The following is a 26,125-nucleotide window of genomic DNA, read 5'->3' on the forward strand; positions in this document are numbered from 1 at the left end:
GTTTCCTCAGTAACATCACTGGTTTAAGTCATTTACTGCAGTAAAAACGCCTGTCATCTTCTTTAATTCTTTCATTCAGTGCAGAAGGGAACGAGCCAAGTAGTTGCAGAAGAGCAGTGAAATGTGGACAGGGACCCTGCTCTGAATCTGTTTGTCTTTACATGGATCACTTCTCCCCAGTCGCACTCACTGCTCCGCAACCTCAGACTGCTGTCATTTATAAACTTTTAATACAAACTCCTCAGGGCACTGCCTAATTTCTCCAGACTCACGGCTCTTCATTAAAAGTTGATTTTCTGTCAGAAAGAATCCGTATCGAATTAGCCAGAGTAATTTGGATTGCAGCAGTGAATCACATAGAAATCCAGTTTTATTTTACTTGTAGTGCAACTGTAAATCACTCTTTGTCCTTTCTTTTTTTCCCAGAGAAATTGAAGAAAAGAATTCAAATAATTTTCATTACATTCCAGTGCACTGGACTGTTCTGGAATTCAGAAATGTTCCCTTTACATTCAACTGGTCTGTGCAAATAAAAACAGTCTATAAACAATTCCTCTTCTTATGTTGAAGGATTTGTCTTCCAATTTAAGAACAAATCTTAAGTGAACAGGTGCTTCGAGAAGCAGAAGCAGAGATAACATAAGTGAGCTGAAAGTCCGTGCTCCTGAATTCAGTTCTTTTGCAGCTTTCACTGAGTAAAGAAGCAGTTAGTTGTAGCTCTTGTCTAACTTGCATTTAGCTTTAAAAGGAGCATTTTAAACTGTTTAGGTAAACTGTAGGAGATTCAGTGCATGTGCAGTTCAGTCTCTTTTAAATCCTAGATTGTAAGACTGTGTTCTGCTCAAGTTAACTTATGGAAGGATTTAACTTGCCAGATGTCTGTTACTTCACAACAGAGGTCCACATTTCTATACTGGAGTAATAAGAAATTACTTGCACAGAATTCTGCTTCAGGAACTGAAATAGACAAATAAAAGGTGACCTTAATTACAGAACTCCAGTGGGAGAAAACTTAAATCCTGCTGAAAATGGACTTAGGTCAAGTTCAAATCAATCCATCGACAGATGGGAAGAATGTATTGGCTTGTCTGGGTCTTTGCCATTGATCACAGACACTGCATGGAATTAGTTGCTTAAGTCAGAATGGATTTTTTCGTATTCCATCAAACTATTGTCGTGGGTATTTTTGTTTGGCTTTTCTGCTTTAGTTAATTGGTCAAAATGATGTTTTACCTGTCAAGCTCACCAAGGCGTGGTTAGACTTTACTGTTTACTGGTGGGATTATGTTTGCCAACACCCATGTAGATGTGGGAGATGTGGTCTTACATTTGATGAAGTACAGAGCTGGGCCCACACAGCTTCCACAGATTCCACAGATGCAGAGATCCCCTGGCAGTGCCGGAGAGGATCAGGAGCGCTGATCCCGGCACACCGGTTAGGCTTCATTTCCTCTCCCCAGCAGGAGTGTGCATCTCTATGGCAGAAAATCAACATTTAATGAAGAGCTTGGCGCCTGGAGAAATCAGCCGTCAAATGGTGGTGTCTCTGTGTATACGAGTGTGCTTGTATTTCTAAAAAATAGAAATGCAAAATAGTCAAATAGAAGAAGATGAGAAAAATAATACTTGGTTTTTTTACATGATTTTCTTTTTAATTTGGAAGGCATACATCATAAAAAAACACATAGAATCTGTATTGTTGAAGCAGATTACAGACAGTTGCAATGAGGGAATTATCCTGGTTAAATCCCCAAGTTTCACTCTCCTATCAAAGGGGGGGTGGGTTCATAGTTGTTGCTGCTCCTGCCAAATAACTGACATTTTCCCATTATAAAATACAGGTTTAATTTCTGCGAAGAGCATGTGATTCAGAATGAGCAGGGTTGTGCTCTGACATCAAATATTATTTTTGTTTCAAAGCAGAAATCAATTTCTCAGCGCTCAACGGAGCATGTTTTTATTTTCTTAACGCAAGTCAAGGATGCCCGGGTGCTTGTGATTTACTAGAAGAAAGGAGGAGTTCTGTGTCGTTTCCTGGTGTCGTCTCTGTGTTGACGAGGACTGTGGCTGTTGCTGGGTCAATAGGCAGCTTCCTCACCTTTTGCAACCTGCCTGTGGATTAGTGGAGCTGACTCAGTCTCCCGTGCTCACAGTGGCGCGTGCTCATGTGTGTGCACAGTATCCAGTATCAGTTGAAAGCCAAGGGATTAGCCTTCTCTGAGCATGGTGGGGAGAAGCCTTTTGTATTTAGTTAGTTTACTTACAGTACTATCTCACCTACTGACAATAAGATGCAGTATCTTGTTAACTGAGGGGACTGAGGCATCCCTCCAACTTGTAGTTTTAGGAATCTGTTTCGCAAGTTACTTAGGGCAACTCATTAAAAATCATGGCCCATGGTTATATAGAACCAAGTATTTCTCTGAATGATGAATAAGTCTGAAAGAATGCAACTTTGAACGTGTTAATAATAAATCGGATATGTTTCTTCCTTTCATTTTAATCGAGTCATCAGGCTGTTAATTTTGGCACTGTGCCCTGTTTGATGGAAACTATCTTTGCTAAAGAGTCTTACCTTGCAAATGTCAGGGGAAAGGTCAGGACAGTCACAGTGGCCTGAGACACTAAATGATTTATGAGTTCAAAAAGAAAACTCCGGTGGAAGCTGTCCAGACCATAATTATACAAAGGTCAACCAACTTCATTTCAATTAAGGAGGGAAATCAAGGAGGTTTTGCTGTGCTGGCCTATGCATGTTGCAGAAGAGTAAATGAGAGTTACAGACCCCTGAATGAAGTGCCAGTTTGGCACGTGATGTGCAAAAGCAGCAGTACAAAAGAAGAGCAACAAAAGGAAAAATGGACCAGCATGATGTTCCCGGGTTTTAGTGACAAACACTAGGCAATCTAAATGAAAAAATCCATTTGAAATAGGCCAGGAATGGAATCAAAACTAGGACAGGGCAATTCAGATTTTCTATGTTGAAGTTCATTTATTTTTTCATTTTAATTTTTCCATATTGACCTCAGGATATTTTACACAATGTAATTTTTCAGAGTTTTATGTTTTGAAATTGATTCATATGTCAGCCTTCAAGACATCTCCACTGTTCTTGCGCAACTTATAAACTGTTTGCTGTCTGTAAATGAACATTCCATGATATTTTCTTGTTTTGTTATTGTACACAGGAAGACGCAACGATTAGGTAACCCGTTTACTTGAGACAGAGAAATTGTGAGAGGAGGCTTTGACATTTTAGATATCGATGTTGGAAAGAGCTGAAGTAAAACATAACAGAGAGAAAAAATGAGACACAGTTTACCTGCAAAATATTTTCTGTGCTAAAGTAATTTAAAAAAGTAGAGTGGTGCTACTTTGCTATTTTCCCAAGCACCAACCTCAACAGCTGTCTTGGCTGGGATAGATGTTGATAGCTGTCGTCAGGCCCTAGTGTTGGGCACAGAGGTGCAGGGCTGGAGGAAGGGGGTGCTGGATAGGTTTTGAAATTTGGATGTCGGGGCACCCTGCTGTGATGGGGTGAGTGCTGTCAGCAGATGCCTGTGAGATAGAGGCCCCTGCCATTCTCCCTGAGAGATGCACGTCTCAGTAGAGAGCTGTCCTGACACCCACAGGAGCCGACAGGTGTGTGTGCCTTCTGCCTGATGGGAATGCACAACAGGGAGGCAGGGGCACCACAGGAATAGACCCACTCTTCTTGCTTGGCATTTCAGATGGACAATCCTCAGAAACGCAGAGCCGCTTGCTCCATTTCCTGTGCTGTTTCTCTTGGACGTCTTCAGAGGTGGTTGGCATAATAAAAATGAAAAGCATGCTCTCTGCTTTTACCGATTGAAGAAAAATAATAAGGTTCCCAGTGCCGGCTGATGTATAAAAAAGACTTAGTAGCTCAAACAATTCAAACATCCTGAGGGAAACTTACTACACAGAACTGAAAGAAAAAGCTCGTGTCACGAATTCCAATGTATCCACAAGCAATCAGGTATAAACACAGCAGATAAGTGATTTGTGGATTCTGTTTGTAATTAAAATTCAGACACTAGGTTTTTACTTACTGTAAGTGGAGCTATAAGTGTTTTTTAAAAAGTCTTTGTTCTGTACAAGTAAATAATATTGAAGTAAATATTTCTGTTTACCTCTGCTAGTTTTATGATATATATAGATATATGATATATAGATATAGATATATAATATATCACAAAATGATATACCAAGATGCATCAACCTTTACAGCAATTTTTGAAAATGACATTATAGGCAGGTGATTATTCAAAATAGTTAATAGTGAGACTTCAGCCAAAAGCTTAGAGCAGAACTCCAGGCAGAGAGAGGTCAGGTGAAAGTGATGGAGGTCACTCTCAAGGGCCTGAGGGCTGACGCAGCTCAGTAACAGTGGTGCAGGTAAGTTCATGTGAAACTTTGTTTTGCCATATGTTCTTTATGCATATTGTTCTATTGAATTGTGTATCATTTATGAATGAGACATGACAGTGTTCTCCGGGCTCACTTACTGTAAGTAACGTGTCAGCAAGTTGCTTGATTTTTTTAAAATTAAGAGAGGACCCTTCCATGAAGATTCCTGGCCACTGGATTATTAGCAGTGAGACTGTGCTTCATTGTGCTTGGTTCACGTGTCATTAATGAACAGCACAGAATACCTGGGGAGATATTTGACACACAGGATCATGCCAACAGTACATGAGAGCTGCTACAGCTTTGTTTCTGCCTGTGTGCTTTTTCCCCATTCCATGTCCCTAATGGTATAGAAGCTGTTCCTTCTGTTTCTGTAGTACTATCCCAGGTTTAAAGTTTAATGTTAATTGATCTCAGGCAAGCACTCTGGCTACAGGTATGCTGGTTTCATCTGCTTAGGGGCTGGAGACAGCTATTTGTGGGGAAGATTGAGAGGCTACAAGGAGAGTGTCTTCAGATAGAATTGTGGTACATTTAGCCCCAGATATAATGATGGTCTGCTGTTCAGTTCAAGTCAATGTCAGGGCTGTTTTGCTTCTTTTAATTTCCTTTTTTAAATTTTCCACTCAGAAACCACAAAAATACTGAATAAAATTAAACACCTGCAGCACCTTTTGACGAATACTTCATAGACACAGTGTCTGTGTAAAAGGATCGTCTTTATCTCACAGATGTTGTTAATCCTTCTACATTTTTCTTGACATAAATGTGAAGCATACCTACATTTTTTCCAAGTAGTAATGCCCTCATTGAAACATTGTTGCAATACTGTAGGTTTGAACTAGTGAAATAATATTAAAGGCAGAAATATTTTATGGAATATTTTATTCTCTTGTCCTGCTATTTGCTGAGATTCATTAAACAGCCTTCAGTATAGTAGTACTATGGCACTATAGTAATCTAGTATCTGAGTGGAACGAGCTTTCCTTTTACAAGCTGGTGTCATGGTCCACGCTGAAAGGAGACATTGATTTTGTATTTCACCACGGCACCCGGTGTGTAGGCTTTCCTACATTAGCAAACTGAGCTAATGCCTTGTTTCTTCATTTTCCTCTTCTCTTTTTACTTTAGCTAGAAGAACCACAGTTGTGAAAGGCAGGTGGTGGGATCTGAGATCAAGTCAGATTTGTATCCCAAATTAAATGGCTTTTCATGTTTGCAGCTCAGTAATGATGTTCCGTCAGTTTATCGCATTAGCCCTGTGCACAGTATCTCACATTGCAGGAGTTAATTACTCTTGGTTACAAGCATGCTGCCCATCTGGATACAGCATTACGAGCAGACCTTTATTGGCCACAGAAGGTGATCGATTCCACGGTACCAAATTCTTTAAAGGAGCATGTATTTTCGGTGCAAATATGGTGTTTGTGAGTTCTAAGCATACTCTTCCTTGTCATTGGTAAAAAAACATTTTCTTCACACAGCATGAGCATGAGTTTGCACTGTGTGATTTGGATCCTTTTGAAGTTGTCCTGCAGATAGTTTTTCATATGTAATCATAGGGTTTTTCAGAAATAAAAACCTTTTGAATTGCAGCTTTTGCTGAGCACAATTTATAGGACACTCAGCAGTAATGTTTTTAATTTAGAGAGGACTGGCAAAGCACCTGTTGATTTCCAAGTGATAAGATATGGGTTGGCAATTTTTTGATAGAGTTTTTGCAAAAATAATATTTTATCACAAAATTCAGAGAAGAATTTTCAAGAAATGCGAATATATGTCGAGTTACAATAATGGTCCTTTCATGTCTACATGATTGTAAAAGAATCTTGTGTAGATAGTGATATACTATATAGGGTTGTGTACAAAGGTTGGGGATACACTATCAATGTGTTGAACTGCACTTGGAACAGTACAGAAATTTAAATCTTAAAAAATTTACTAAACATATTTCAGCCCTTATTTTTTCAGACATTCTTACATCAAATTCTCCAGGTTATGTTCTCCAGGGGTTAGATAATGATTACAGTAGGTCTCAAAAATCTAAAAACATACTGTGCTGCTTCAGGACTAAATTGCCAATCTCCGACTTGTGCACTACCTCTTGCTTTCTGTGTGTACAAGCGTTAAAACATTTTTCCTTCAAGTTCAAAATATGATTTCCCGTGTAAGCCCATAAAAGAATGATGAAAGGCCTTTTTGAACCTCTGTGTACAGTACTTGGTTTAGAAATTATAAGTTATTTATAGGCATAGGATCGTGTTGTTTGCTTGTTTTATTGAAACCCAGTGGCTAAGTGGTGACAAGCGACCAAGCAAACAAGATCTCAGGGGGCTTCCCTGAAGGAATATTTTTCCGTAAATAAAAGGGATAAGTGTTTTATTTATTGAAATCCATAGTAGTGCATACTCTGTCAGAGATGGGTCATCAGCTTAAACCTCCTTACACAGTTAGACATCTTCTCATCTTTTTTTTACCACAATCAAAGAACATGAGCAGGTGCTCATAATTAAACATGAAGGATGAATGAAAGGCTTTCCTGTGCATCAGCAAGAGCTGGAAATGGGTGCAGCTCTTCTTGGTCTTTGTTCTTTGGAGAATCATGTTTGCTGGGTGGGCTTTGCCAAAAATAGAGGAAACCCAGTTGAAGCCCTGTTCTTTGAGGTTTCCAGCCATTATCCTGAAACTGAACTAGGAAGAAGACCCCTTAGCAACAGTAGCTGGCCATGAAAAGTGGAGCTGGGACCTTCGGTGGATGAGCCAAACGTCTTGTGTACATTAGAGAGCATCTCTGCATTAAAGATTCAGAAACACATACTGTATAAGAGCTCTTTACTGGCAGGGCCTCTTTTAGCATTCAAACATTTTTACAAAATGGATCACTTTTTTTAAAGGCCCTTGTGCGTCTTAAAAAATATGTAAAAAAAATAGTCATAAAATAAAAAACATAACCCCGTATTTATTATTTAGCCATTATACAGTACTCCCCTGCGTACTGTATGGTAGCAAGCTGACAGGGGTGATGTGAAATGAGGTTGTACTGGGTTTCTGAAGTTAAAACACTTGGTCTTTATATAGAAAACTCAGACTTTTTCCACATGTTTATTTCTATAGATGCTGCAGAGATGTTCTTTTTAATACTTTTTGAGATCTGCTTGTTTTTTTTGGTAAAAATACCTGTCCTTTTCTCTTTGAAGTAAGATGCACTTAATAGCACTGATTGCTAATGTAATATTGTTTTTTCTGCACATTTACTGAGATTCTTTGTCTTTTCAAACATTACTGTAGTTTGATTTGATGTTTTGTCTTAGATTTCAATGAGGGTTTTGGCATTCCTTTCAGCATTCTAGTGCAATACTTTAATATGAGCTGTAAAGTAAAAAAAACTGCATCTCACCTCAATAACACATAGTGTTGTCATTGTTAACTGGAGCAGCAGAATTTCCGGTGTCATTTTAAGAAAAGCTACTTCTTCCTATCAAACAACAGAGAAACATTATACCATCAAATTACACCTTTAACAAGCGTCTGTTAAAAAGTGCTGAAACACTTGTTAGGGCTCTTTAAGGATCTTTCCTTTCCCTTCAGAGAAAAGGGAACAGAGACAATCTGTGCTCAGACTCCTACTTAAACCTTAAACGTTCCCATTTCAGTGTTTTTGACATCATCCCAAAGCAGGACATAATGAGGGCTTCGGGGACTCTGTAATGATTTAGCTGGCGATTAGGATTTCTGATGGTCCTGTCTGCTCACAATGGGACTTTTCATGGCTGTTTACTGTACAGCTCTGTCAGTTAATAAGTCTATAAAATATCTCTATGAAATGACCTCAGAGTTTCTGCTGTTTGGAATCTGTAATAAGCAGTCGATCTGTATAGTGGTATGTATATATACACAGTATGTATATTTAGAGAGTACAGATGGGAGCTGCGTCAGCCTTCAAGCCGCAGAGGAACAAGATGAGGATGATGCCACACTGAAAAGTAAAAGTAGAGATCTGAAGAGGCCATCACAAGAGTGTGGTGAGGTTTCTTTCTTTCAAGGACGAGGCCAGAGCACTGGATGTCCAGCTTGCAAAACATGGCATCCACTCACAGTGATGCTGTTTTCATTGTTGGCAGTAGAGAGAGAGTGACAGTGGCCGAGTCTTTGGTCTCCTAAACCAGACATCCACCTCTTTGCTTGCTTTTGCAATACTATATTAGGGCATCTTTCACACTGTCTATTCATACTGCCAATTCAAAGAAGGATTTAGGTTCAGTATGTTGCTCACTGCACCACTTGTCTAGACCACTGAACTATGGGGGTAAACAAATTAGTAAGTACTGTAGTTGTACACAAACCCATATGGACATTCAAAATACTCCATAACAATATATATGCATACATTACTTAGAAACTCCTGACCAGTCTTGCCCAGACTGCAGCTCTTCGGTACAGCCTAGCCATGTCTCTGTTACGTCTAGGTTTTCTTCCTTCATTTCAAGTCAGAGCCGATATTGCTGGGGATGAAGGGTGTAACAGGACACGGAACAAAACTGATTATGTATTTTGAAGTAAAGGACGGGATTACTTTAAAGAAATGTATTGTCAGTGAAAAGTTATTTCAAGATCAGTGAAATGAAAAATTATCTTATAAAACAGTTATTCTGTCACAGCCTACTCTTTGTTTAAAATAGATCTCATGTTTGTGACATTCAGATTTCAATTTAAACGGAAAGAGATGTTGACAGGGGAAGAGGGGTGAGAGAATCAATTTACTAGTTTTTCTTTATCAACAAGATTCTTTTCTTTTATCGAAGAGTTTGGCTTGCTATCATTACAGAGATTTTTAGATTTTTTCTGCATCCTCACCAGCCTTTTTCTTCCTCGATTTGTTTGGTGATCCATCAGTCTACCTACCTTATCATCCTGCCAAACTATCCATTTATATATCCACCTGTCTGTCAAACTATATCTTAGTCTCCATTTGTCTAACTATCTCTGTCTACTTATGCTTCTGTCAGTCAGCCCATTTACAGACTGTACGGTTTTCTTTCACTCTCAAACAGATTGCACCTGATAAGACCTTTTTAAGCAGCTGAGTCTGCAAAGATGTATCTCAGTAATTGTACCGCTGACATATATCTCTTTTTTAATTATTATTTATTTTCTTATCTTGACAGAGATTGTGTCCACTTACAGCTTTACAGTCCGATGTCTGTGCTAAAAATACACGGTGGTGAGATGAATCGTCTTAAAGTCACCCATCTATGTACTGTAGACTCTCAGGCTCTGCATACTATCCACTCTGCTTCCTCAGTTTGGTAAAATAAGATTATGCTAATGTCTGAATTTAATGATTTGGGTTGGGCAGAATTACAGATTACAGATTAGATGAATGATATGGATAAATGAAGAATTGAGAATAGATTGTGAATTACGGTTGACTAGTTAAGGAGTCGTGTTGGGTTAGACTAAGGATTATGATTTAGGCTAGATTTAATTGTTAGGTTTATAATTAGGTGTTGAAATTGGAGTCAGGCACCTTTGCACCAATACAAGAACCTCTGCCAGAACATTAGCTTATTGTCACACTTCAGATCAGATTAAGTGATCTGACATAGTCTTGATATGATTTATTAAGGTTGCTTTTCACGCTGGGGTCTGTATTCTTTAGTACTTCAGCCTTGTTCTCCCTTTCAGCATTTCTGAATCGTAATGGCAATGAAAGAAATAACAGAGAATCTAGCAGAGTGCGCTCAGAGAGGCGTTGCATGCTCTGAACTTGGGTCTTTCCAGGCAGTCTCGTATTGCCAATGTGCGCTGCACGTCTGCGCAGTGCAGAAGTGTCATCCGTCTTGGAGGATCCGCGCGGGGCCTCTGGGTTGCGATACGGCAGGATCCTGATAGATTAGCCACTTGGCGGGCCGAATCTTGTTTGGAGGCCCACTCGTCACTGTTGCCTTCATTTGTATCCAGATGGACGCAGAGCTGCCTTCTAGCGCCTTTCGTGAGCTGCTCTTATTACAGCGGCCGCGGCAGGCTGCACCGACAGCCTGAGCTCTTCAACAGGCCACGGCAAAGTGACAGCAGAGGGAAAAAGACGTTTACTACCTGGGCACAGGAATTTAAATATGAAACTCTTAATCAAGGCTGATAAAACCATTCTGCATTCTTCCTAGCTCTCAGGAACCTTAAGAAAATGTCAAAGAAAGAAGTATTTTTTTCTCCAATCCTGATTGACACCTTCCCTCTTTTGAAAGGTGCCTCCTTGACTTCTGATAAGACAAACACGTCTGAGGAAATTTTACAATTCTTCCTCTTGGGCAAAATTGATTTGAAAAAATCTGCATTGATATTTTTTTCACCATTCTGTGTTATTCTTCACTCTTGTTGTATCTCAAGTCAGGTTCTGTTGAGAGCTTTGGGCTGTGATTTTTTGTAATTATAAGTTATTATAAAATTATAAGTTGTTTTGTAATCTTCTTACATGTTCTCCTATCTAATGTTGTTTTTTCCTTTCCTGTAAAACTTTATTTTGCCCAGGCCAGCGCAAAAATGGGAAATTAGTCATCAAGTAGGAAAGAACCTTTGCTAATTCCTAGTTGTGACAAATGACCCTGCAAATTGCCTTTAAAAATATTTGTATCTGACAATAAATAAAAGACAAAAAATGACAAGCATTTTCTTCATCCAAATATTGTAATGTCAAACTAAACACAGTGCAATGCATATGCAACCTTTCAGGAGTTATTGTATTAGAAAGAAATCCTGTAACATGTCACTCTCGCTATTAGTAGGAAAAATCTCTTTTTCTGCAGAGCACTTGCCCGATCGTGCTTATTTCCAGCCGAAAAGCTGGCACTTTTTTCCTCTAAAAATAAGCATTCGTGTATTGACATCCATAGTGATTTTCAGCTCTCCAACACTGTATTGTGTATGGGGCTGTCAAGAGCTATTATTTTCAGGCTTGGTTCTGCTTTTAGCCAAGTGATCCTGAATGGGAAATTTAGTGGGACAATGGGGGGAAAATGCAGGCCTGTGGCAAAATATGTGTTAAGATGCTGGCTTTTAAATGGCAGTCCAGACTCTTTCCTTCAATAAGGGTTTTAAACTTTAATGCGCTCCTCAAGGTAGAGAAGTAGGATGTGCCAAGTAAGTGGGTCATTCACCAGAGCAGGGAGCATGTTTGATGTAATTGTAACAGGGCTCAGTGGCACTGAGCCTGTAACAGAAAGTGATGTCACCCCCTTGTTATGTCAGTAGCACTGAATTTTCCTACGTTGGGGACCTGGTCCTGTGGCAGAGCAATACTCAGCACTGTCTGCAGGGCGGCGCTCTGTTGCCCCGAAGCTCTGCAGTGGGAGCAGAGCTGCACACATATTATCTTTAAAATAAGTGAGAGTCTGCAAACTACACATTATTATTTTGACCCACTACTGCTTTATTTTGACTTATTTACATTACATACATTTTATATATTTTTAAGTTATGGTACATCACAACATCTTTGTGGTCAGTGCAGCTAAGGCAATAAATGCTCTTACTCTATTAAAGCTATTAACTCAATCCTGTTCACATTCGATGTGACAAGAGAACCTCCTGAGAGCAGTGACTTTTCACTCTGGACGCACTGGAACAGAGCTGATTAGACAATAGGAACGCAGGAAAAGCAGAACTGACTTCTGCTACAACCAGGGATTGGAGCAATCAGATAGCATCTTAGTAAGCAAAGAATTAATATTTAATATACCTGAAGAAGGCTCCACGGCCGAAACGTTGTGTTCTCTTTCTTCTTTTTTTCAGCATGGAATAAACCTATTACTTGTTCCTTTGCAGCCTACGCATGCTGACGCAGCTACCCACCTAAAGAATTAATATTATTTGTATGTTCATTTAAAATAAAAAACAACCACACCATTCATGTAAACAGAAGTATGGACATTAATATCGGAATTAATGTATAAGATATCAGAGGTGCAGAACAAAGTAATACCTTTAACTCTTACAGATGTTCCTTATTTCTTCACTATTTCTTCACTGTCAGAATGTAGACTTTCTCAAATATTTGTCATTTTACTCTATTTGCAATCCTGGTGAATTATTTGTGTGCTTTGTTATTATTATTGTGCATGAGCAGCTATAACAGACTAACTTCACTCTGCATTGTGCAAAGAATCTTTACTAAATTGTGGATAAGATAAGGAAACGCAGAACTACGAATGTAAAATATGATGATCATTCAGAGTGCAAAAGATCCTTCCTAACGCTGTTCAGGAAAGGTCTGCAAGTTTTGAAAAGAATTTGAGTTCTTTAAACTCTGCACTTTATGTGAGCGTTGTAACTCAGAACACTTTCATTAAGATGTGTTTGCTGCTTGAGGCTCCCAGTGAAACCCAGGCCCTGCATGCACTTCTATGTTAAGGAGTACTGGAGTCTCTCCGTGTTTTAGACCATTTTAAAATGTGGAAAGTCTGCCCGTTAACAAGTAGGCAAAGTGCCAGGATTGTACATCCAAGTCTATACTAGTTTCCCGTCTACACCTCCCACATATAGTGTAATATCACAAATCTTGTGAGACTAATTAGCGTACCTGAGACATTTGATGCATCCTCTTGGGGGAATTACTACAAAGGAGTTTGTAACATTGCTAGAAATGTCATTATATTTAAAAGATTAATCTACTTGGATTACACCACTGGAGTTCTATGTATAACAATTTACCGTTATCTGAAATGTTTGCTGGTGGTTTTAAGAAATGTTTGTTTTTCTAAGTGGGGGTGTAATATTTTAATGCTTAAAATTCCACCCACACACATTTAGTCCTGTTGTCCTTAGGAAGGTGATGGCACTTAGTGATTCTACACATCGGTACTGTAATTATTCTAATAAGAGTTAAAAAGAATACATGTACATTCATGACATTCTATTATTTTCAATGTGAATTTCTTTATGGTTTGTTGTGTATAAGCACGCAGTATGCTTTTTACCCTTTAATGCTTAATAACCAAAATAAGCATGAGCTGTTTTTATTCCTTTCATCTTTTAATTTGACTGATTACTGTACAGCTGTGTTAATTTGCTTTAAGGTGCTGTTATTACAGATGTGGTTATTTTTTTCCAAAAATGTTGATTATAAACACAGAAGGAATTGTGGCCTTTTTTGGATTGTGGACTTTAATATTTAGATTGATCCGATTATTTTAAAATACATTTAAAAAATAAAATCCAGCCTGCCCTTTTCAGTGTGTTATTCTTGCAGTCCCTTGACTGCCCTGATGTGTTATAGAAAGCCTGTACTTGTTTAGCATATTCACTCAGTAGAAGCTGATGCTTCAGAGCTGGATAGACTCCAACTAATGTAACCTAGACAGATGAATATGGATTGAATTTACACCTGCACCCAGTTGTTACAATATGTTTGTTTCGCTTTTCTGCTAGCAGTGCTATTTTCCTTTGCTTAATCAGATTTGTTTTTGGAACCACTGCCGATTTCTTGAATGTGACTGGGAGGAGTTTATTTGTTTCCCCTTCACTTCCGGTCAGGCAGACACAAAGTCATACTCGCGGCAGAGATTATTTTGGGGGGGGGACAGGAAATGTCCAAAAATACAAATTAAGGAAACATACCTTTTTTCACAAGTGTGGCACACAGTGGCGGATTAAAGTGATCAGAAGCCCCACCCATCCAATTGCCAGAAAAAAGTGAGAGAAAATATGTAATATGATTCAGTGACATGTTCAGAGTAAGAGTAGCTACAGCCAATTCAAACTGAATGTAGCATGAGCTGTTTGAGTTCTGAGTCTGAGGTCTGAGTTATTCTCTAGAATCTGATATTATTCCTGCAGCCACATCTCTTCAGTGTTGCGGCAGACCCTTCTTACCCAAGTCCCTTGTATATGACCCATTCCTGAAGACACTCAGTTCCACTGCAACTCCGCCTTGTGCCTTTCATATTTGAGGACAAGAGAGTTTGTTTTTTGTATACTGTATCCAAGACAGGGTCACAGAGAAGCCACAGCAAGCAATGGGCACACCAGCAAGTCGGGTTCCACCCTGGACGGTACACCAGTCCATCGCAGGGCACACATAGATGCATACCGACACTCTCACACACACCAGGGCCAATTTTCCCAGAAGCCAGTTAACCTAGCAGCAAGTCTTTGGACTGTGGGAGGAAACTGGAGCACCCAGAGCAAGCCCAGGCGAATATGGGAACACGGGGAAGCACATGCAAAGTCCACACAGAAAGCACTGCTAACCATTGCACAACCACGCTGCCCTGGGGCTAGCAGTTAAGAAGCTGGTTGTATCAGAGTACTGCCACAGAGCGGATTGATAAAGCAGGAAACTAAGCTGTCTTGGTCTACTGGGAAGTATTGAAGGTTCCAGTATCTAGAGTGACACTGACACAAGTATTTAAACCTCTCTTTATGAAACGGGTTCTCCTCTGAATGTCAAGTGTTGTTCACTAAGATGCTGAAATCATTTTTGCATATTTTTTCATATTATTGTTTTGAGTGTATACTACTGTACATGCAACAATGCTGAAATTGATCTAATTTCTCATCCCAATGCTTTGTGTAGTTGTATATACTTTATTTTTTAAAAACAAATCTAGAATGCTAAACCACCTGAGAACCAGAGACATCTCAGGTTTGCTAATTCAGGTCAGTAATTTTATTTATATTTGGAGTTATTTTCCCTTGGATTGTGGGTACTTTACTTCTAATAGGGTAGACCCAATCAGGTGGTGATAACTTGTGTCTGCTGAGTAATCATCCCATTAATTAACAAACTTATTTATTTATTAGAATAATAATCTACACTATTATCCCCATACCCTGGAAAATGTCCTTTGACCTCACTGGGACAACAAATGCAGAATACATGAAACATGGACAATCAATGTGCAGTAAATAACAAAACAATAAACTATAACAATATAAGATTCAATTGTGGCATTCTTATATATGCTGTCAATAAACAGTAGAACTCTGATCGGCCCTGTACATCAGAATTTAAAAGACTAACGTCACACTGAGTGACTTGTTAAAAATGTGTTATGGTGTTATGGGTGCCAGCCATCATTCAACATTAACATTAACATTGCCTTCCCATAAAAAAAAACTTTTAGCATACATAGTATAATGATTAAGCTATTTCTGAGCAATAATTTTGCTGCCCATGTTTATAATTCTTGAGAGCTCAGCTCACCCCTGACACCAACGTTTCCACACCAAGTGGAGATGCTAAAAGAGAGCACGGTCTCTACCAGGCTTGTGTAGGCTAACACTAGGATGTGTTTGTTTACATCAAAGCTCTTGAAACCTTCTCAAGACAAATAATCTCTGCATGGCTTTTTAACAACATTCTCTGTAATCTAATGTATAGTATTCAACCTTTATACCCAGATACTTAAAACAAGGAGCCGTCTCCACCAGCTGATCATTTATATTTATAGTTTGAAGTGTGGCTTGCTGACAAGTGTAGCACTAATGTTTCTATTTTCTTGAAGTTTATTTCCAAAGTGCTTGACTGTCACTAATTAATGAGTTAATATTTTATGGTTCAAAAGGTGTTAAAATAACAGTAAACCTCCCACAAAGCATATTGTGAGGAGGACCTGCATATTTTAGACAGTGCAGAAATTACACTAGTAAATGATACAGAGTGACAGCAGCATAAAACCCACTAAAGCTTTTAAATTTTATTTGACAATAGCCAGTATAATTTCATGTTTTCAAAAGCTTGTAACCGCGCCTGTCTGAAATCTTCCCAGCCTGCCCTTGTGCTGTGCAAATTGTCAATTCCGTAGCTGTGAGAGGCATCAGCAGTGATTATTAACCCCCCCAGCCTCTCTCTCATTTTCCCCCAATGGTGCATTCATTACCAAAGACCTTCTAAATAGATTGGTGTCGCTTTTGGCTCATCCCCTTGACACATTGCTTAACACTTGAAAAACAATGCCAGTTGTTAGCATTTAATTACTTTGTGGAGTGCAGGCATTTCCCTGCTGAAAGGAAGAATGTTGTTCTCCTTTTGTCATTTCTTTTTCTTTCCAGCATTTCTGAACTGTAAATGATACAGCCATGGGAAAACCAGGTAAAAAAGCCATCAAGCTCAATGACAGCAGACAAATTTCTGATCACTGCCATGGCTTTCTCAAAAACTTTTTCTCTTTCTCTCAAAATGTAAAAGCATGATTATTGCTCATCTGGTTTTAAGAAGTGTTGTCTGAAAAAAAGGCTCACTTACACATGGAAAAAATGTTTTGCAAATCATCCCCTACCTATACAGTAGTTTTTTAAACTTCTGAACCAGTGAGAATTGTTTAAGTGTGGTTCTCTTGGTTTAACATTCTCTAACTTCACATGGGCTAGCCAGCTCAACGGTGCAGTGCTTCTATGTTATCTATGGTATTTTAAACCATTATGTCTCAGCAGTATGAAGTAGCAGAGATGGCTCTGGACTTGTAACTGGAACGTTTTAGGTTCAAAAGCACCCCGTTGAACCCTTGAGCAAGTTGTTTTACTGAGACCATTTAAATAAAATGCTTAGCAGTACTAATACTTGCCAGCAGCCATATGACCCTGCAACTCACACCTGGGAACCCACTGAAGCTCGGCAGGTGTGAGCCTGGTCAGTACCTACAGTAGAAGGGAGACCTCCTGGGAAAAACTAAGGTTGCTGCTTGAAGAGGTATAGTGATGGGGACACCGTTCTCCTCCCCAATAATAGCTGATGTGCGGTGAGCATTCTGTCACTCGCTATGGCTGCCATCACATCATCCAGGTGGGGCTGCACATTGGTGGTGGTGCAGGGGATCCCCATTACCTGTACAGCGCTTTGGCATTGAGTGAAGCGCTATATACAGTAAGTGTAAGCAATTATTATGATTAACACAATACAATAGATAAAAACATCAACTAAACAAATTAATAATAATATATGGAGAGGTTATTGGTTATTACTAGGAGGTTCATATATAATTATCTGTGAACTGATCAATAATCTAAGCTACTTTATAAAAACAAGATTAAATTAAGAAGTAGAAGAGGGCGGAACAACTTATGTGCACTCTGGTTTCTTCAAATAAGCTTTGTCTTTGTCTATTGTATTCAAAGATACAGCACTGTTGACCTTCTCTTAATACAAGACATTTTATTTCAAGGCAATTCTAGATAAAATCTCTACACGTTTTTGCACAATTATAAGTGTTTTGCCACTTATAATTTTTTTATAACACTTATAAGTGTTTTGCCACAAGTTTATTTTTGTATAAAAAAGTAAATTCACAATCTACTTGTTAGAGACAAACAGCATTAATACTACAAAAATGTTTCTTCAAGCTGTATGAAATAACCATGTTGTATATTTTATATTTTCTAAAAAAAATCATTATCAAACCTGCTTAAAGTCTGAACCTGAAACTCAGCACTGACATTTTTGCCTTCTGAGAAAATGAAGGTGTCTCTGATATACACAGCTTGTAGGAGAAATGTTTTCCTTAGCACAAATGACATAGGACATAATATGAGTTTGATTGGTTAAAAGTAACTTAATTATTGGTAGCATTCCGACGCCAGCTCTAATTAACTTTGCATGAAATTCTGAGATTCCGGGATGCAGTGACGCAGGAGACATTCAGCCTGCACTGCTGCTGTTCCTCTACCATTGTTCGGCTGTGCTCATGCTCCTCTTTTCTGCTCCCCCAGTGTGCCTGCTGCAGTGTTTTCCTGAACTGAAAGCTATTTCTTTCATTGTGGGTAAACGTGAGAAAGCGATTGCGTCCCACTCACAGTCTCATTCAGCTCATTACCTGTTGTAATGAATGACACATCGAGCCCTTAGGCAGTGTTTGCTGCACTGTTCTAACAGTTTGCACCACAAACTGCCATTCAAAGATCTTCTGCATTGTTGCCTCGTTTCTGAAAGGTGGGCGTAATTCACTGATTGGATGGCTAGATTTTTGCTATTCTCTATGCATTAATTCCAGATACACTCACCCTCATGGGAACTGTGTGTGATGCTAGGAGTCAGTGTCCCACTTTTGGACTGCTGTCTATGTTGATCGCTAAGTTGTGCACTGAATCGACGCAGCAATCACCGTCTCCTGTCATCCCACTTCTGATAAATTATTTTCCTGTACCTTTGAATGGTGAGGTTACAAAGAGTTCAGTGCACACTCGTGAATAAAAAGCTAACTAGTCAGCTCAAAAACATGTTATTTCATTACCATTCTGCCTTCCTGTGGTGGTTCATGTCCACCTGTGCTTGCAGTGCCTGATCGCTGGGCTGTCTCCCAGGACTGACCTTCACCTTGCGCCCTTGCTGCTTTGTTCTTTTTGTTATGCCTTGTTCCAAGGCCAGTGTGTCTGCATCACACTAGTGCTCTTGTTGCATCTCCTCTGTGATCTGAACACTGTTTATAAGAGGTTGCAGAGCTCTTGGGTTGAACAGATCAGATAGTAGCATGAGCCTGCACACTCACATTGCACATGTCCCCCTCCTCTCTTTGTCTCTTTTTCACCATTTTTGTTTTATTTCTGGTCTTTTTGACGCCATGTCAACCCGACTCATCATACAGAACCTACTGTACTTTTATAGAGCTCATGTTGGCAAAGAAAAAAAAGGGGGAATTCGTCTCTGTTTTTAAATCGGGTTCCAGTCAGAAATTAATGTGTACTGCTTATTTCTTTAAAATCATTTACTGTTAAATGAAATATCTTCTTACAATAGCTGTGCGATTCTGCTGATAAAAGGCACAGCTTGCTTTTTCACTATGACCACACACACTGGGAACAGGCTAGTCCACTTCTCCTGAAGCCACCGTGGGTTGTGTGCAGCTGGCTGTGGATGACCGAGGACTCACACTCTGCCCTGGTTTGTCTTCGCAGATCACCGGCGTGTGGGCTTGGAGCGGTCACGCTCACGCCACAATGGGAACCCTCTGGCGCTGTGAACCTGCTCCGTCTGCCTAGCCAGGCCCTCACACCTCACCGGGAAGAAAAAATATGTGCCAAAGAGACAGTCTCGGAAACACGAGGAGCGCTGGGAAGGAGGGGCGCGTGTGTAGATAAAACAGTAAAGGGCTTTTTACGGACAACAGAGTCCTGGAAAACATGGATTGTCAAATAGGAAGAGAACATCAAAGGCCATCTGGTGGCTACATGTCCGAAGCCTTACTTACTAATTTATTTACTTACTGTGTCTTTACTTTGCAAAGGACATGGCTAATTACATTGAGGGTTGCTTTTATTTTACTTTTTCAGCTTGTTTGTTTTTAATCTGACATATGTTAAGTTGCCCATCTGTCTTTTTTCTGCCTCACTTGTGATAGAAGCCAGAGAGTAGCACTCAGTGCCAGACAGTTCTGTCTGCTAGTGACTCCTCCCTGGCTACCTGCTGAAATGCAGGACAAAAGCGTCTGAGAGGTCCTGAAAACTAAACCACTTAGGTCCTCTCACCTCACTACTTGATCTGAATAGCAATGCAGTTGTGGAAAACCTTCCTATTCGCCTGGTAACGTTTTCTTCTTTTCAGCTGCAGAATTATTTAATGCAAATTTGTTCAATTATTCTGGGTCAAATTTTGCATGATTTACATTTGATTGCAGTCTCTCATATTTTGTATGAATCAGAATTATTACATGGTATTTTGCTGGTATTTCATTTTCTCATTATCTGTGATCTCTACGCAAATGTCTGTCCACAGCTGCTTATTTCAACACCAGCACTGAAGAGAACAGTGTTTCAACACATATTTAAAAATATAGAGCATGTTAAAACTAAACATATTCTACAGAAAAGTCTGAGGAGGAACAGTCTCTATCTTCTATGTTGGTACAGTACTCAAGAAATAACAGTTTTAATTTTAATCTTCGCTAAAAATAAGACAATTACATCAATACATTTTCTCCAGTCCATATGACCTATTTACTTTTAAAAACCCAAGTGTCAATGAAGTAATTGAAGTTAGAATTATGGAGTTCAAAAAAGCTTTGTCCAAGTTTGGACATATCTTTAGCTGTTTTTGTAAAGATATTATATTTTTATTAGATCTACAATTTTAAAAGTACAGTTGCTACTGTAGGTAGATTTTTTTGATTGCTTGAGTCTTCAGCAAGGGTGGTATTCCATAACCTTCTGTGGATAGCTAGTAGCCTTAAGATACCTTTTCAGAACTCTTTATTTTTGTAAAGAGCAAAGCAGTTAAGCCTAAGTACTTTCCAGCTGTATGGCCAGCGCTCCTCTCAACTAAGGTCTTAACTTTCCAAATCCGTTTCAAAAACTGGCCCTGCAACAACAAAAAGGCATACTTTTTTGGTCCAAAGTTCTTTAAACAACGACAAAACAAAGCCCTTAATGAATAAAATTGTGCTCGGTAAAAAGACAACGTGGACTGAATGCTATTACTGCCGCTGTTGCTGTAAAGAGCTGAATAACTGGAAAACCAACCCTGGGTTTTTAGATTCTTCTCTTCACCACTGGGCATCTAACTTGTGTTCAGGGGCCATTAAAGATTCTCCTTAAGTGTTTTTAGAAATGGATTTGTCTGTCAGTTTTTTTGAGTGCCCCTGGCTGCCCTCTCTGAGCAGACACAGTGGGCAGAGTCAAATGAAGACATCGCATACCAAGTTTAAAGGCACTTTAACTATAGGGGTTTAAAACAACATGGCGACTGCATTTTGAAAGAATCATTAACAGCCTCCTACACAAGTTACTACCAGACCTTTGGGCAAAAGCAGCCAGTTACAAACACAGTGCAATTCAAAACACTTTCTTTGTTTTGGAGCCTTTAGCATGTGCTTTCAAATCAAGCAAAGTAATCAAAACAAGAAGTTTTTAAAAGAGAAATAAGTCAATTTCCTCATTGTGGGCAAGTAACAAATACTAATTTAATGTACCATATATCAACAGCATGAAAAGGGATAACCTGAGTGTTTTCTGCATCTCACTTTTATCACTACTCATCTGTTTTCACACAGTCAGAAATGGAAAATTGTGTTAATACGAGTTTATCAGCCTTCATTTCCACAGATATACATATGTATATATTCTTCATAGTAAGCTGTGGTGCAAACAGCTTTGTGAAATCCTTGTTTTGCAGTGGAGCTCTGCTAATTTTGCACTTGCCTGGGTTTTCTCTGCTACAGTACATATAAAAGAGCAGAACCAAGACATCCAATTCCACAACACTGATGTATAGAACACAAACATGCATTTCTGTCACATCCAGAGGAAATACATTTTTAACATATTGTATATTTGGGTTTGTTCTTTTTGAAATTTCTAATATAATGAAAAGAACTGTTAAGTGTTAATTATGGTGACTGTGATAATAATTAGTGGTGGGCGGTAAGGCAGTAGTGTGAATAGTATGCTTTGATTGTAACACCACTGACATATCTCTCATTTCCTGTGTTTTGGACTTTTCTTTTGCTAATTCTTTTTGTCACTTCTCTTATTATCCAGAGGTGTGTTTCCAGATTGAATTTCTTTATTTTTGTAAAGCAAATTGTGATTTAGTGACTTGCAGCCTGATTACAACAAGAGCAAAGAGAGATGTTTTTGTAACAAATGTACAACTGAAGCCATTATTTGACCTTGTGTCATCTTTATTAGGTCTCGGTAATTTCACCAAGAAATTAATTTTCTAATTACAGCTCTAAAGATGAGCAGGAAGAACAGAAACAAAAAAATCGGAAACATTTTTTTTTATGAGCTGTAAATTGCTGCCGTCCAGAAACAGTCTATCATGGTTAATCTGTTTAGTTCAATAAACAACACAATGTATCATGAAGGAAAGCATTTTCCAGATTGCTTGCAGTCACTGGTGCTTTCATTAACCCCACGACTTTTTTGACATAATCAAATTCCACTGTATGTCATAGCAAATCACAACAGAGCAGGCCAAGACATCACTGAGATCTTTCACATGAATGTATTGAACTGTCATCTAGGCTGTCTTGTGGTTTTCTGCTGTCTATCTCTTATTGTTTAAAACATGTTCCCTTTTTTCTAGAAAGATTGAAGTCATGCTACCGTTTGATCTGTTCAACTAATGAGGTTCTGGTTAACTAGACGCATTGGAGTAACTTTTTTCTTTCTGATCTACTGTAGATTCTGTAAGAACATACTGTATGTGGGAGGTGGATAAAGATAATGTGGAGATTTAGTGATCCCGAACATCTCGACACTGTTTTGTTTTAATTTTGCAGGAAATGCTGCTCTTTTCCCTCTCCTATCCGACATCTATTTTCAGTGCCAAGTTTGTATCTAGAGAACGAAAATTGGTACTTAACAGTGCACTTACAAAGCCTGTTGCCCTTCAGTCTTCAGTCCTCAATTATCTCAAATCTTACACTGATTTGCAGTTTTCACAACCACTTTGTGAAATTAAGACTTTTTAGGTCTGCTTGGTATTTTTCTTTTTAAAGCCACTGGAACAGACAGCCACTTCAGGAGAAATCCTCCTGTTGTTTTTTTTTGTCATTTGATTTTTCCTCAGAACCATTTACTTTCACTTTTTCTTAGATGTAATCTGTCTTGGAGACTGACGAATGCGGGTCACAATTCCAGCAGAAGGCAAATGTCATCTAATTTTAAGACTCTGATTTGTATCATTATATTTTTCAAGGTTTTACAATGAATGTGAACCACATCACAGTGTAAAGAGATAACACAATTTCAGTGAATTATATAAACATGTATTTGATTTTCTAAAAATGTTTTTCTATTCATCGATGGAAAAAAAACATTTATAAAAAATGTCCAGTGACAGAGGTGATGGAAAGCCTACACGTTATGCTGTAGCTTTAAAGATGAAAGAACCCTGTTGTGTTTTAAATAATATTTTTTAATTATATTGTTGTTTGTTTTGCAATATACAAAATGTGGTAGTACTGTAATCATATTCAGGTTTCTGCTGATGTTTTACTAAAACCTTCTGGGACACACAGGTGCAGTGTGTGTATATGGATGTAGGTGTGTCCTTTCTGTTTCAACATTTGATTAGGAAAAATAACTTTCTAGGATGAAAGATCCCCCTATAAAGGCCCATGATGATACCTCTGTGTTGTGGCAGACAAGAATGCACTCCACTTTATTTTGCAAAAAGCACCTGTTCTGTTATGGTTTATATACATATTCAGTACATCATCAACTGAAAAAGACGTTGTTGTTTCTATAGAAAGAGACTGCAGCTTTTCAGAGGGATATGTCATTCACTCCTTTGTGCTTATTTTGTCTACTGGTGACTGATGTTTAATTACTACATTATTGTACCCTTTAAAAGAAGAAAAAGAAATCTTGCAGATCATAATTATATGGTATAGTATATTAACCGTGTATATATAAAAATACAGTCCATACATTTTGAAGGGGTATGCACAGTTTGAAAAGTGTCATTTGCAAATTGGTGCTCTGTTATGCGGGAACACAGCTCGGAATATTTTTTTTTCTTAAATGCTGCACTTTTTTAGTCTGTTATGTATTGTTTTTTTAAAGAGCCGTTTAAACAAAAACGCTTTGCCATGGCAACCAGTTAATTAAAGAGGTTATGATTTTTAATGTACGGCTTCAAGCAAAAGATTTATCATAATAAGTCAGTATCTGTGCCTTCACCTGATTTACACATCAGATACTAAGGAATTCTGTTAAATAAATAATAAATCTGACATTTTGAAGATGTATTAATACTACAATAATTAGCCCTACCTACCTTTAGGATTAACATCACAATGTTTTATTGTCTTAAAAAAATTTATTTGTACCATCTTTATTTTATATTGGTCACTCTAAGATAAAGTATACACACTGTTCCTGCATAAAGTATAAATGCTCAAAATGAATAATAACCATGTTCTGATATAAAATTAAACCTTGAATATGTATCTTTCTTTATAATGTTCTTTTTGAATGTCAGCTCTAGTCAAGACCATGTATTAAACAACGATGCTTCAGTCCTCATGGGACGAGGGAAAGCCATCAGCGGACAGAGGTACTACTTTCCAGTCCAAATCACCCCTGCAGTAATTGCTTTAAGTGCACTTTTAGGCAAATAAGCAAAATAAAAAGAACTCTTCTATCACAGTAATCATTGTTAATGAACACCTCTACTATAGTTTTAAAGAAGTGGCTATAAGGCAGCAGGTTTGATAGGTAGAGAGATATGAATTATGGAATATATGAATATTAATTAGCTATGTCTGTTTCGCAGAAGGACTTGAAGACATGACATGTTTTTGCGTGTATGAGTGCTCACTGTGGCCTGACTGTGACTCGACTTCAGTGAACTTCAGTGTGTTTAAGGGCAACTGGGTCCTCCCTGTGTATTATGGGATTGTTGGGAAACAGATCTGTCTGTGTATACACAAACTGGAATAAGTTCTTCTTTACACAGCTTTCCAGCACTGTGAAAAAGCCATAGCTAATATTCTTCTATCCCATAACTCATAGTGACTTTAAAACACTAGCTCTGATGCTGCTTCTTAATCACATTCATAGATGCACTACCCGTTTACAGTTCAGTCATTTGCAGCACAGAATTACAGATACTGCATAAAGGGAAAATCAGTAAATATGTGGATATTGGGGTTCAGGCCTTCAATGTTATTGTACCATATCTGCCCTTTTCATGGAATTTAAAGTGGAATTAGAACATCCTGAATCACATGGATACTGAATCTCCAGGTTTTTATCTCTTTTTTACTGTACCTAATAAATGGCAATACTGGTAATATCTTATAATAATAAAATAGAAATATTTAAATAAAAATTACAAATAATGATGCGATACCATGGTGCCAAGAAAGTCAGAGGTGTCTTCAAAGATCCATTTAGAGATGCGAAAATTCCTAAGGATCACCTCTAAGTTAAGAAATGTGTGGGGCTTGTTGTGGGAAAATTATTCAGTCAAAAGGCAGCATATGTTTAATAAAGAAATTGTTGGAAAATACTTTAAATAATTAGAACCTGTAAAAGCAAAGTGAGCCTTGAAATGTTTGAGTCACATAAGCATGAAACAAGTGATTTTCCTTTTAAGTCTGCCAGATTCGCACTGGTACATTTTTTGCAGCCTTTGATTCTCTGCGAGCACTAAAAATGGTAGCAATTACTCTGACAATTCTGGTAAATAGCACAAGTAATGCAGCAGAAATGCCTATTGGTGCTGTTACCTGTACATATACTGTGTATATATATTCATCCATTCAGGTTTCCATCATCACAAATCTCCTTATTCCTGGAAAGGGTCACAGGAACACAGAGCCTATCCCACAGCTGGAGCGGTTAAGATCGGCAAGATCCATCTTAGGCTGCATAGAAACATAAATGAGCTTCGTTTGGAGTCCACATTTAACCAAGCCAGCATGTCCTTTCAAGGTGGGAAGATACCAGAGCTCCCAGAGTAAATCCATGCACATACTGTATGCCGACTTGATGGGAATCAAGCCCAGGACCCAAGAGCTACAGAATGAGGATGCAGAACTGACCTCTACACCAGCAAAGTATATGCATGACATTATATGTCGCTTGCGGCGTAGATATAGATATACACACCGACACACCTCAGGGTACTGATTGAAATAGTATTGAAATGTTAAATGCTTTCTCATCAACATCAGTGCCAAACTGAATTTCCTGGGTAGATGATATGTTTTCATAATATTGATTGTTGCTTAGATTTACCACAAAGCTACTGAGTATA

General features: G+C 38.5%; 1 protein-coding gene and 1 long non-coding RNA gene across 10 annotated transcripts in view; one reads left to right on the forward strand and one right to left on the reverse strand.

The window, feature by feature from the left end:
- Positions 1 to 24,298, forward strand: part of diaph2 (diaphanous-related formin 2) — a 488,074-nt gene extending 463,776 nt beyond the window's left edge. For all 9 annotated transcript variants that reach the window (XM_088597461.1, XM_088597456.1, XM_088597458.1 and 6 more), the window contains one exon: positions 19,315 to 24,298. In XM_088597461.1, coding sequence (XP_088453587.1) covers positions 19,315 to 19,379 — 65 coding nt within the window. In that variant the 3' untranslated portion in view covers positions 19,380 to 24,298. The remainder of the gene's footprint in view (positions 1 to 19,314) is intronic.
- The window catches only part of LOC148654154 (uncharacterized), a 57,722-nt gene continuing 32,327 nt past the window's right edge, over positions 731 to 26,125 (reverse strand). Inside the window, exon 3 of the long non-coding RNA XR_015924975.1 lies at positions 731 to 1,475. This is a non-coding gene — a long non-coding RNA (uncharacterized LOC148654154). The remainder of the gene's footprint in view (positions 1,476 to 26,125) is intronic.

This window comes from Lepisosteus platostomus, chromosome 10 (assembly GCF_059453375.1).
Source record: "Lepisosteus platostomus isolate fLepPlt1 chromosome 10, fLepPlt1.hap1, whole genome shotgun sequence".
In the NCBI taxonomy this organism is placed as follows: Eukaryota; Metazoa; Chordata; class Actinopteri; order Semionotiformes; family Lepisosteidae; genus Lepisosteus; species Lepisosteus platostomus.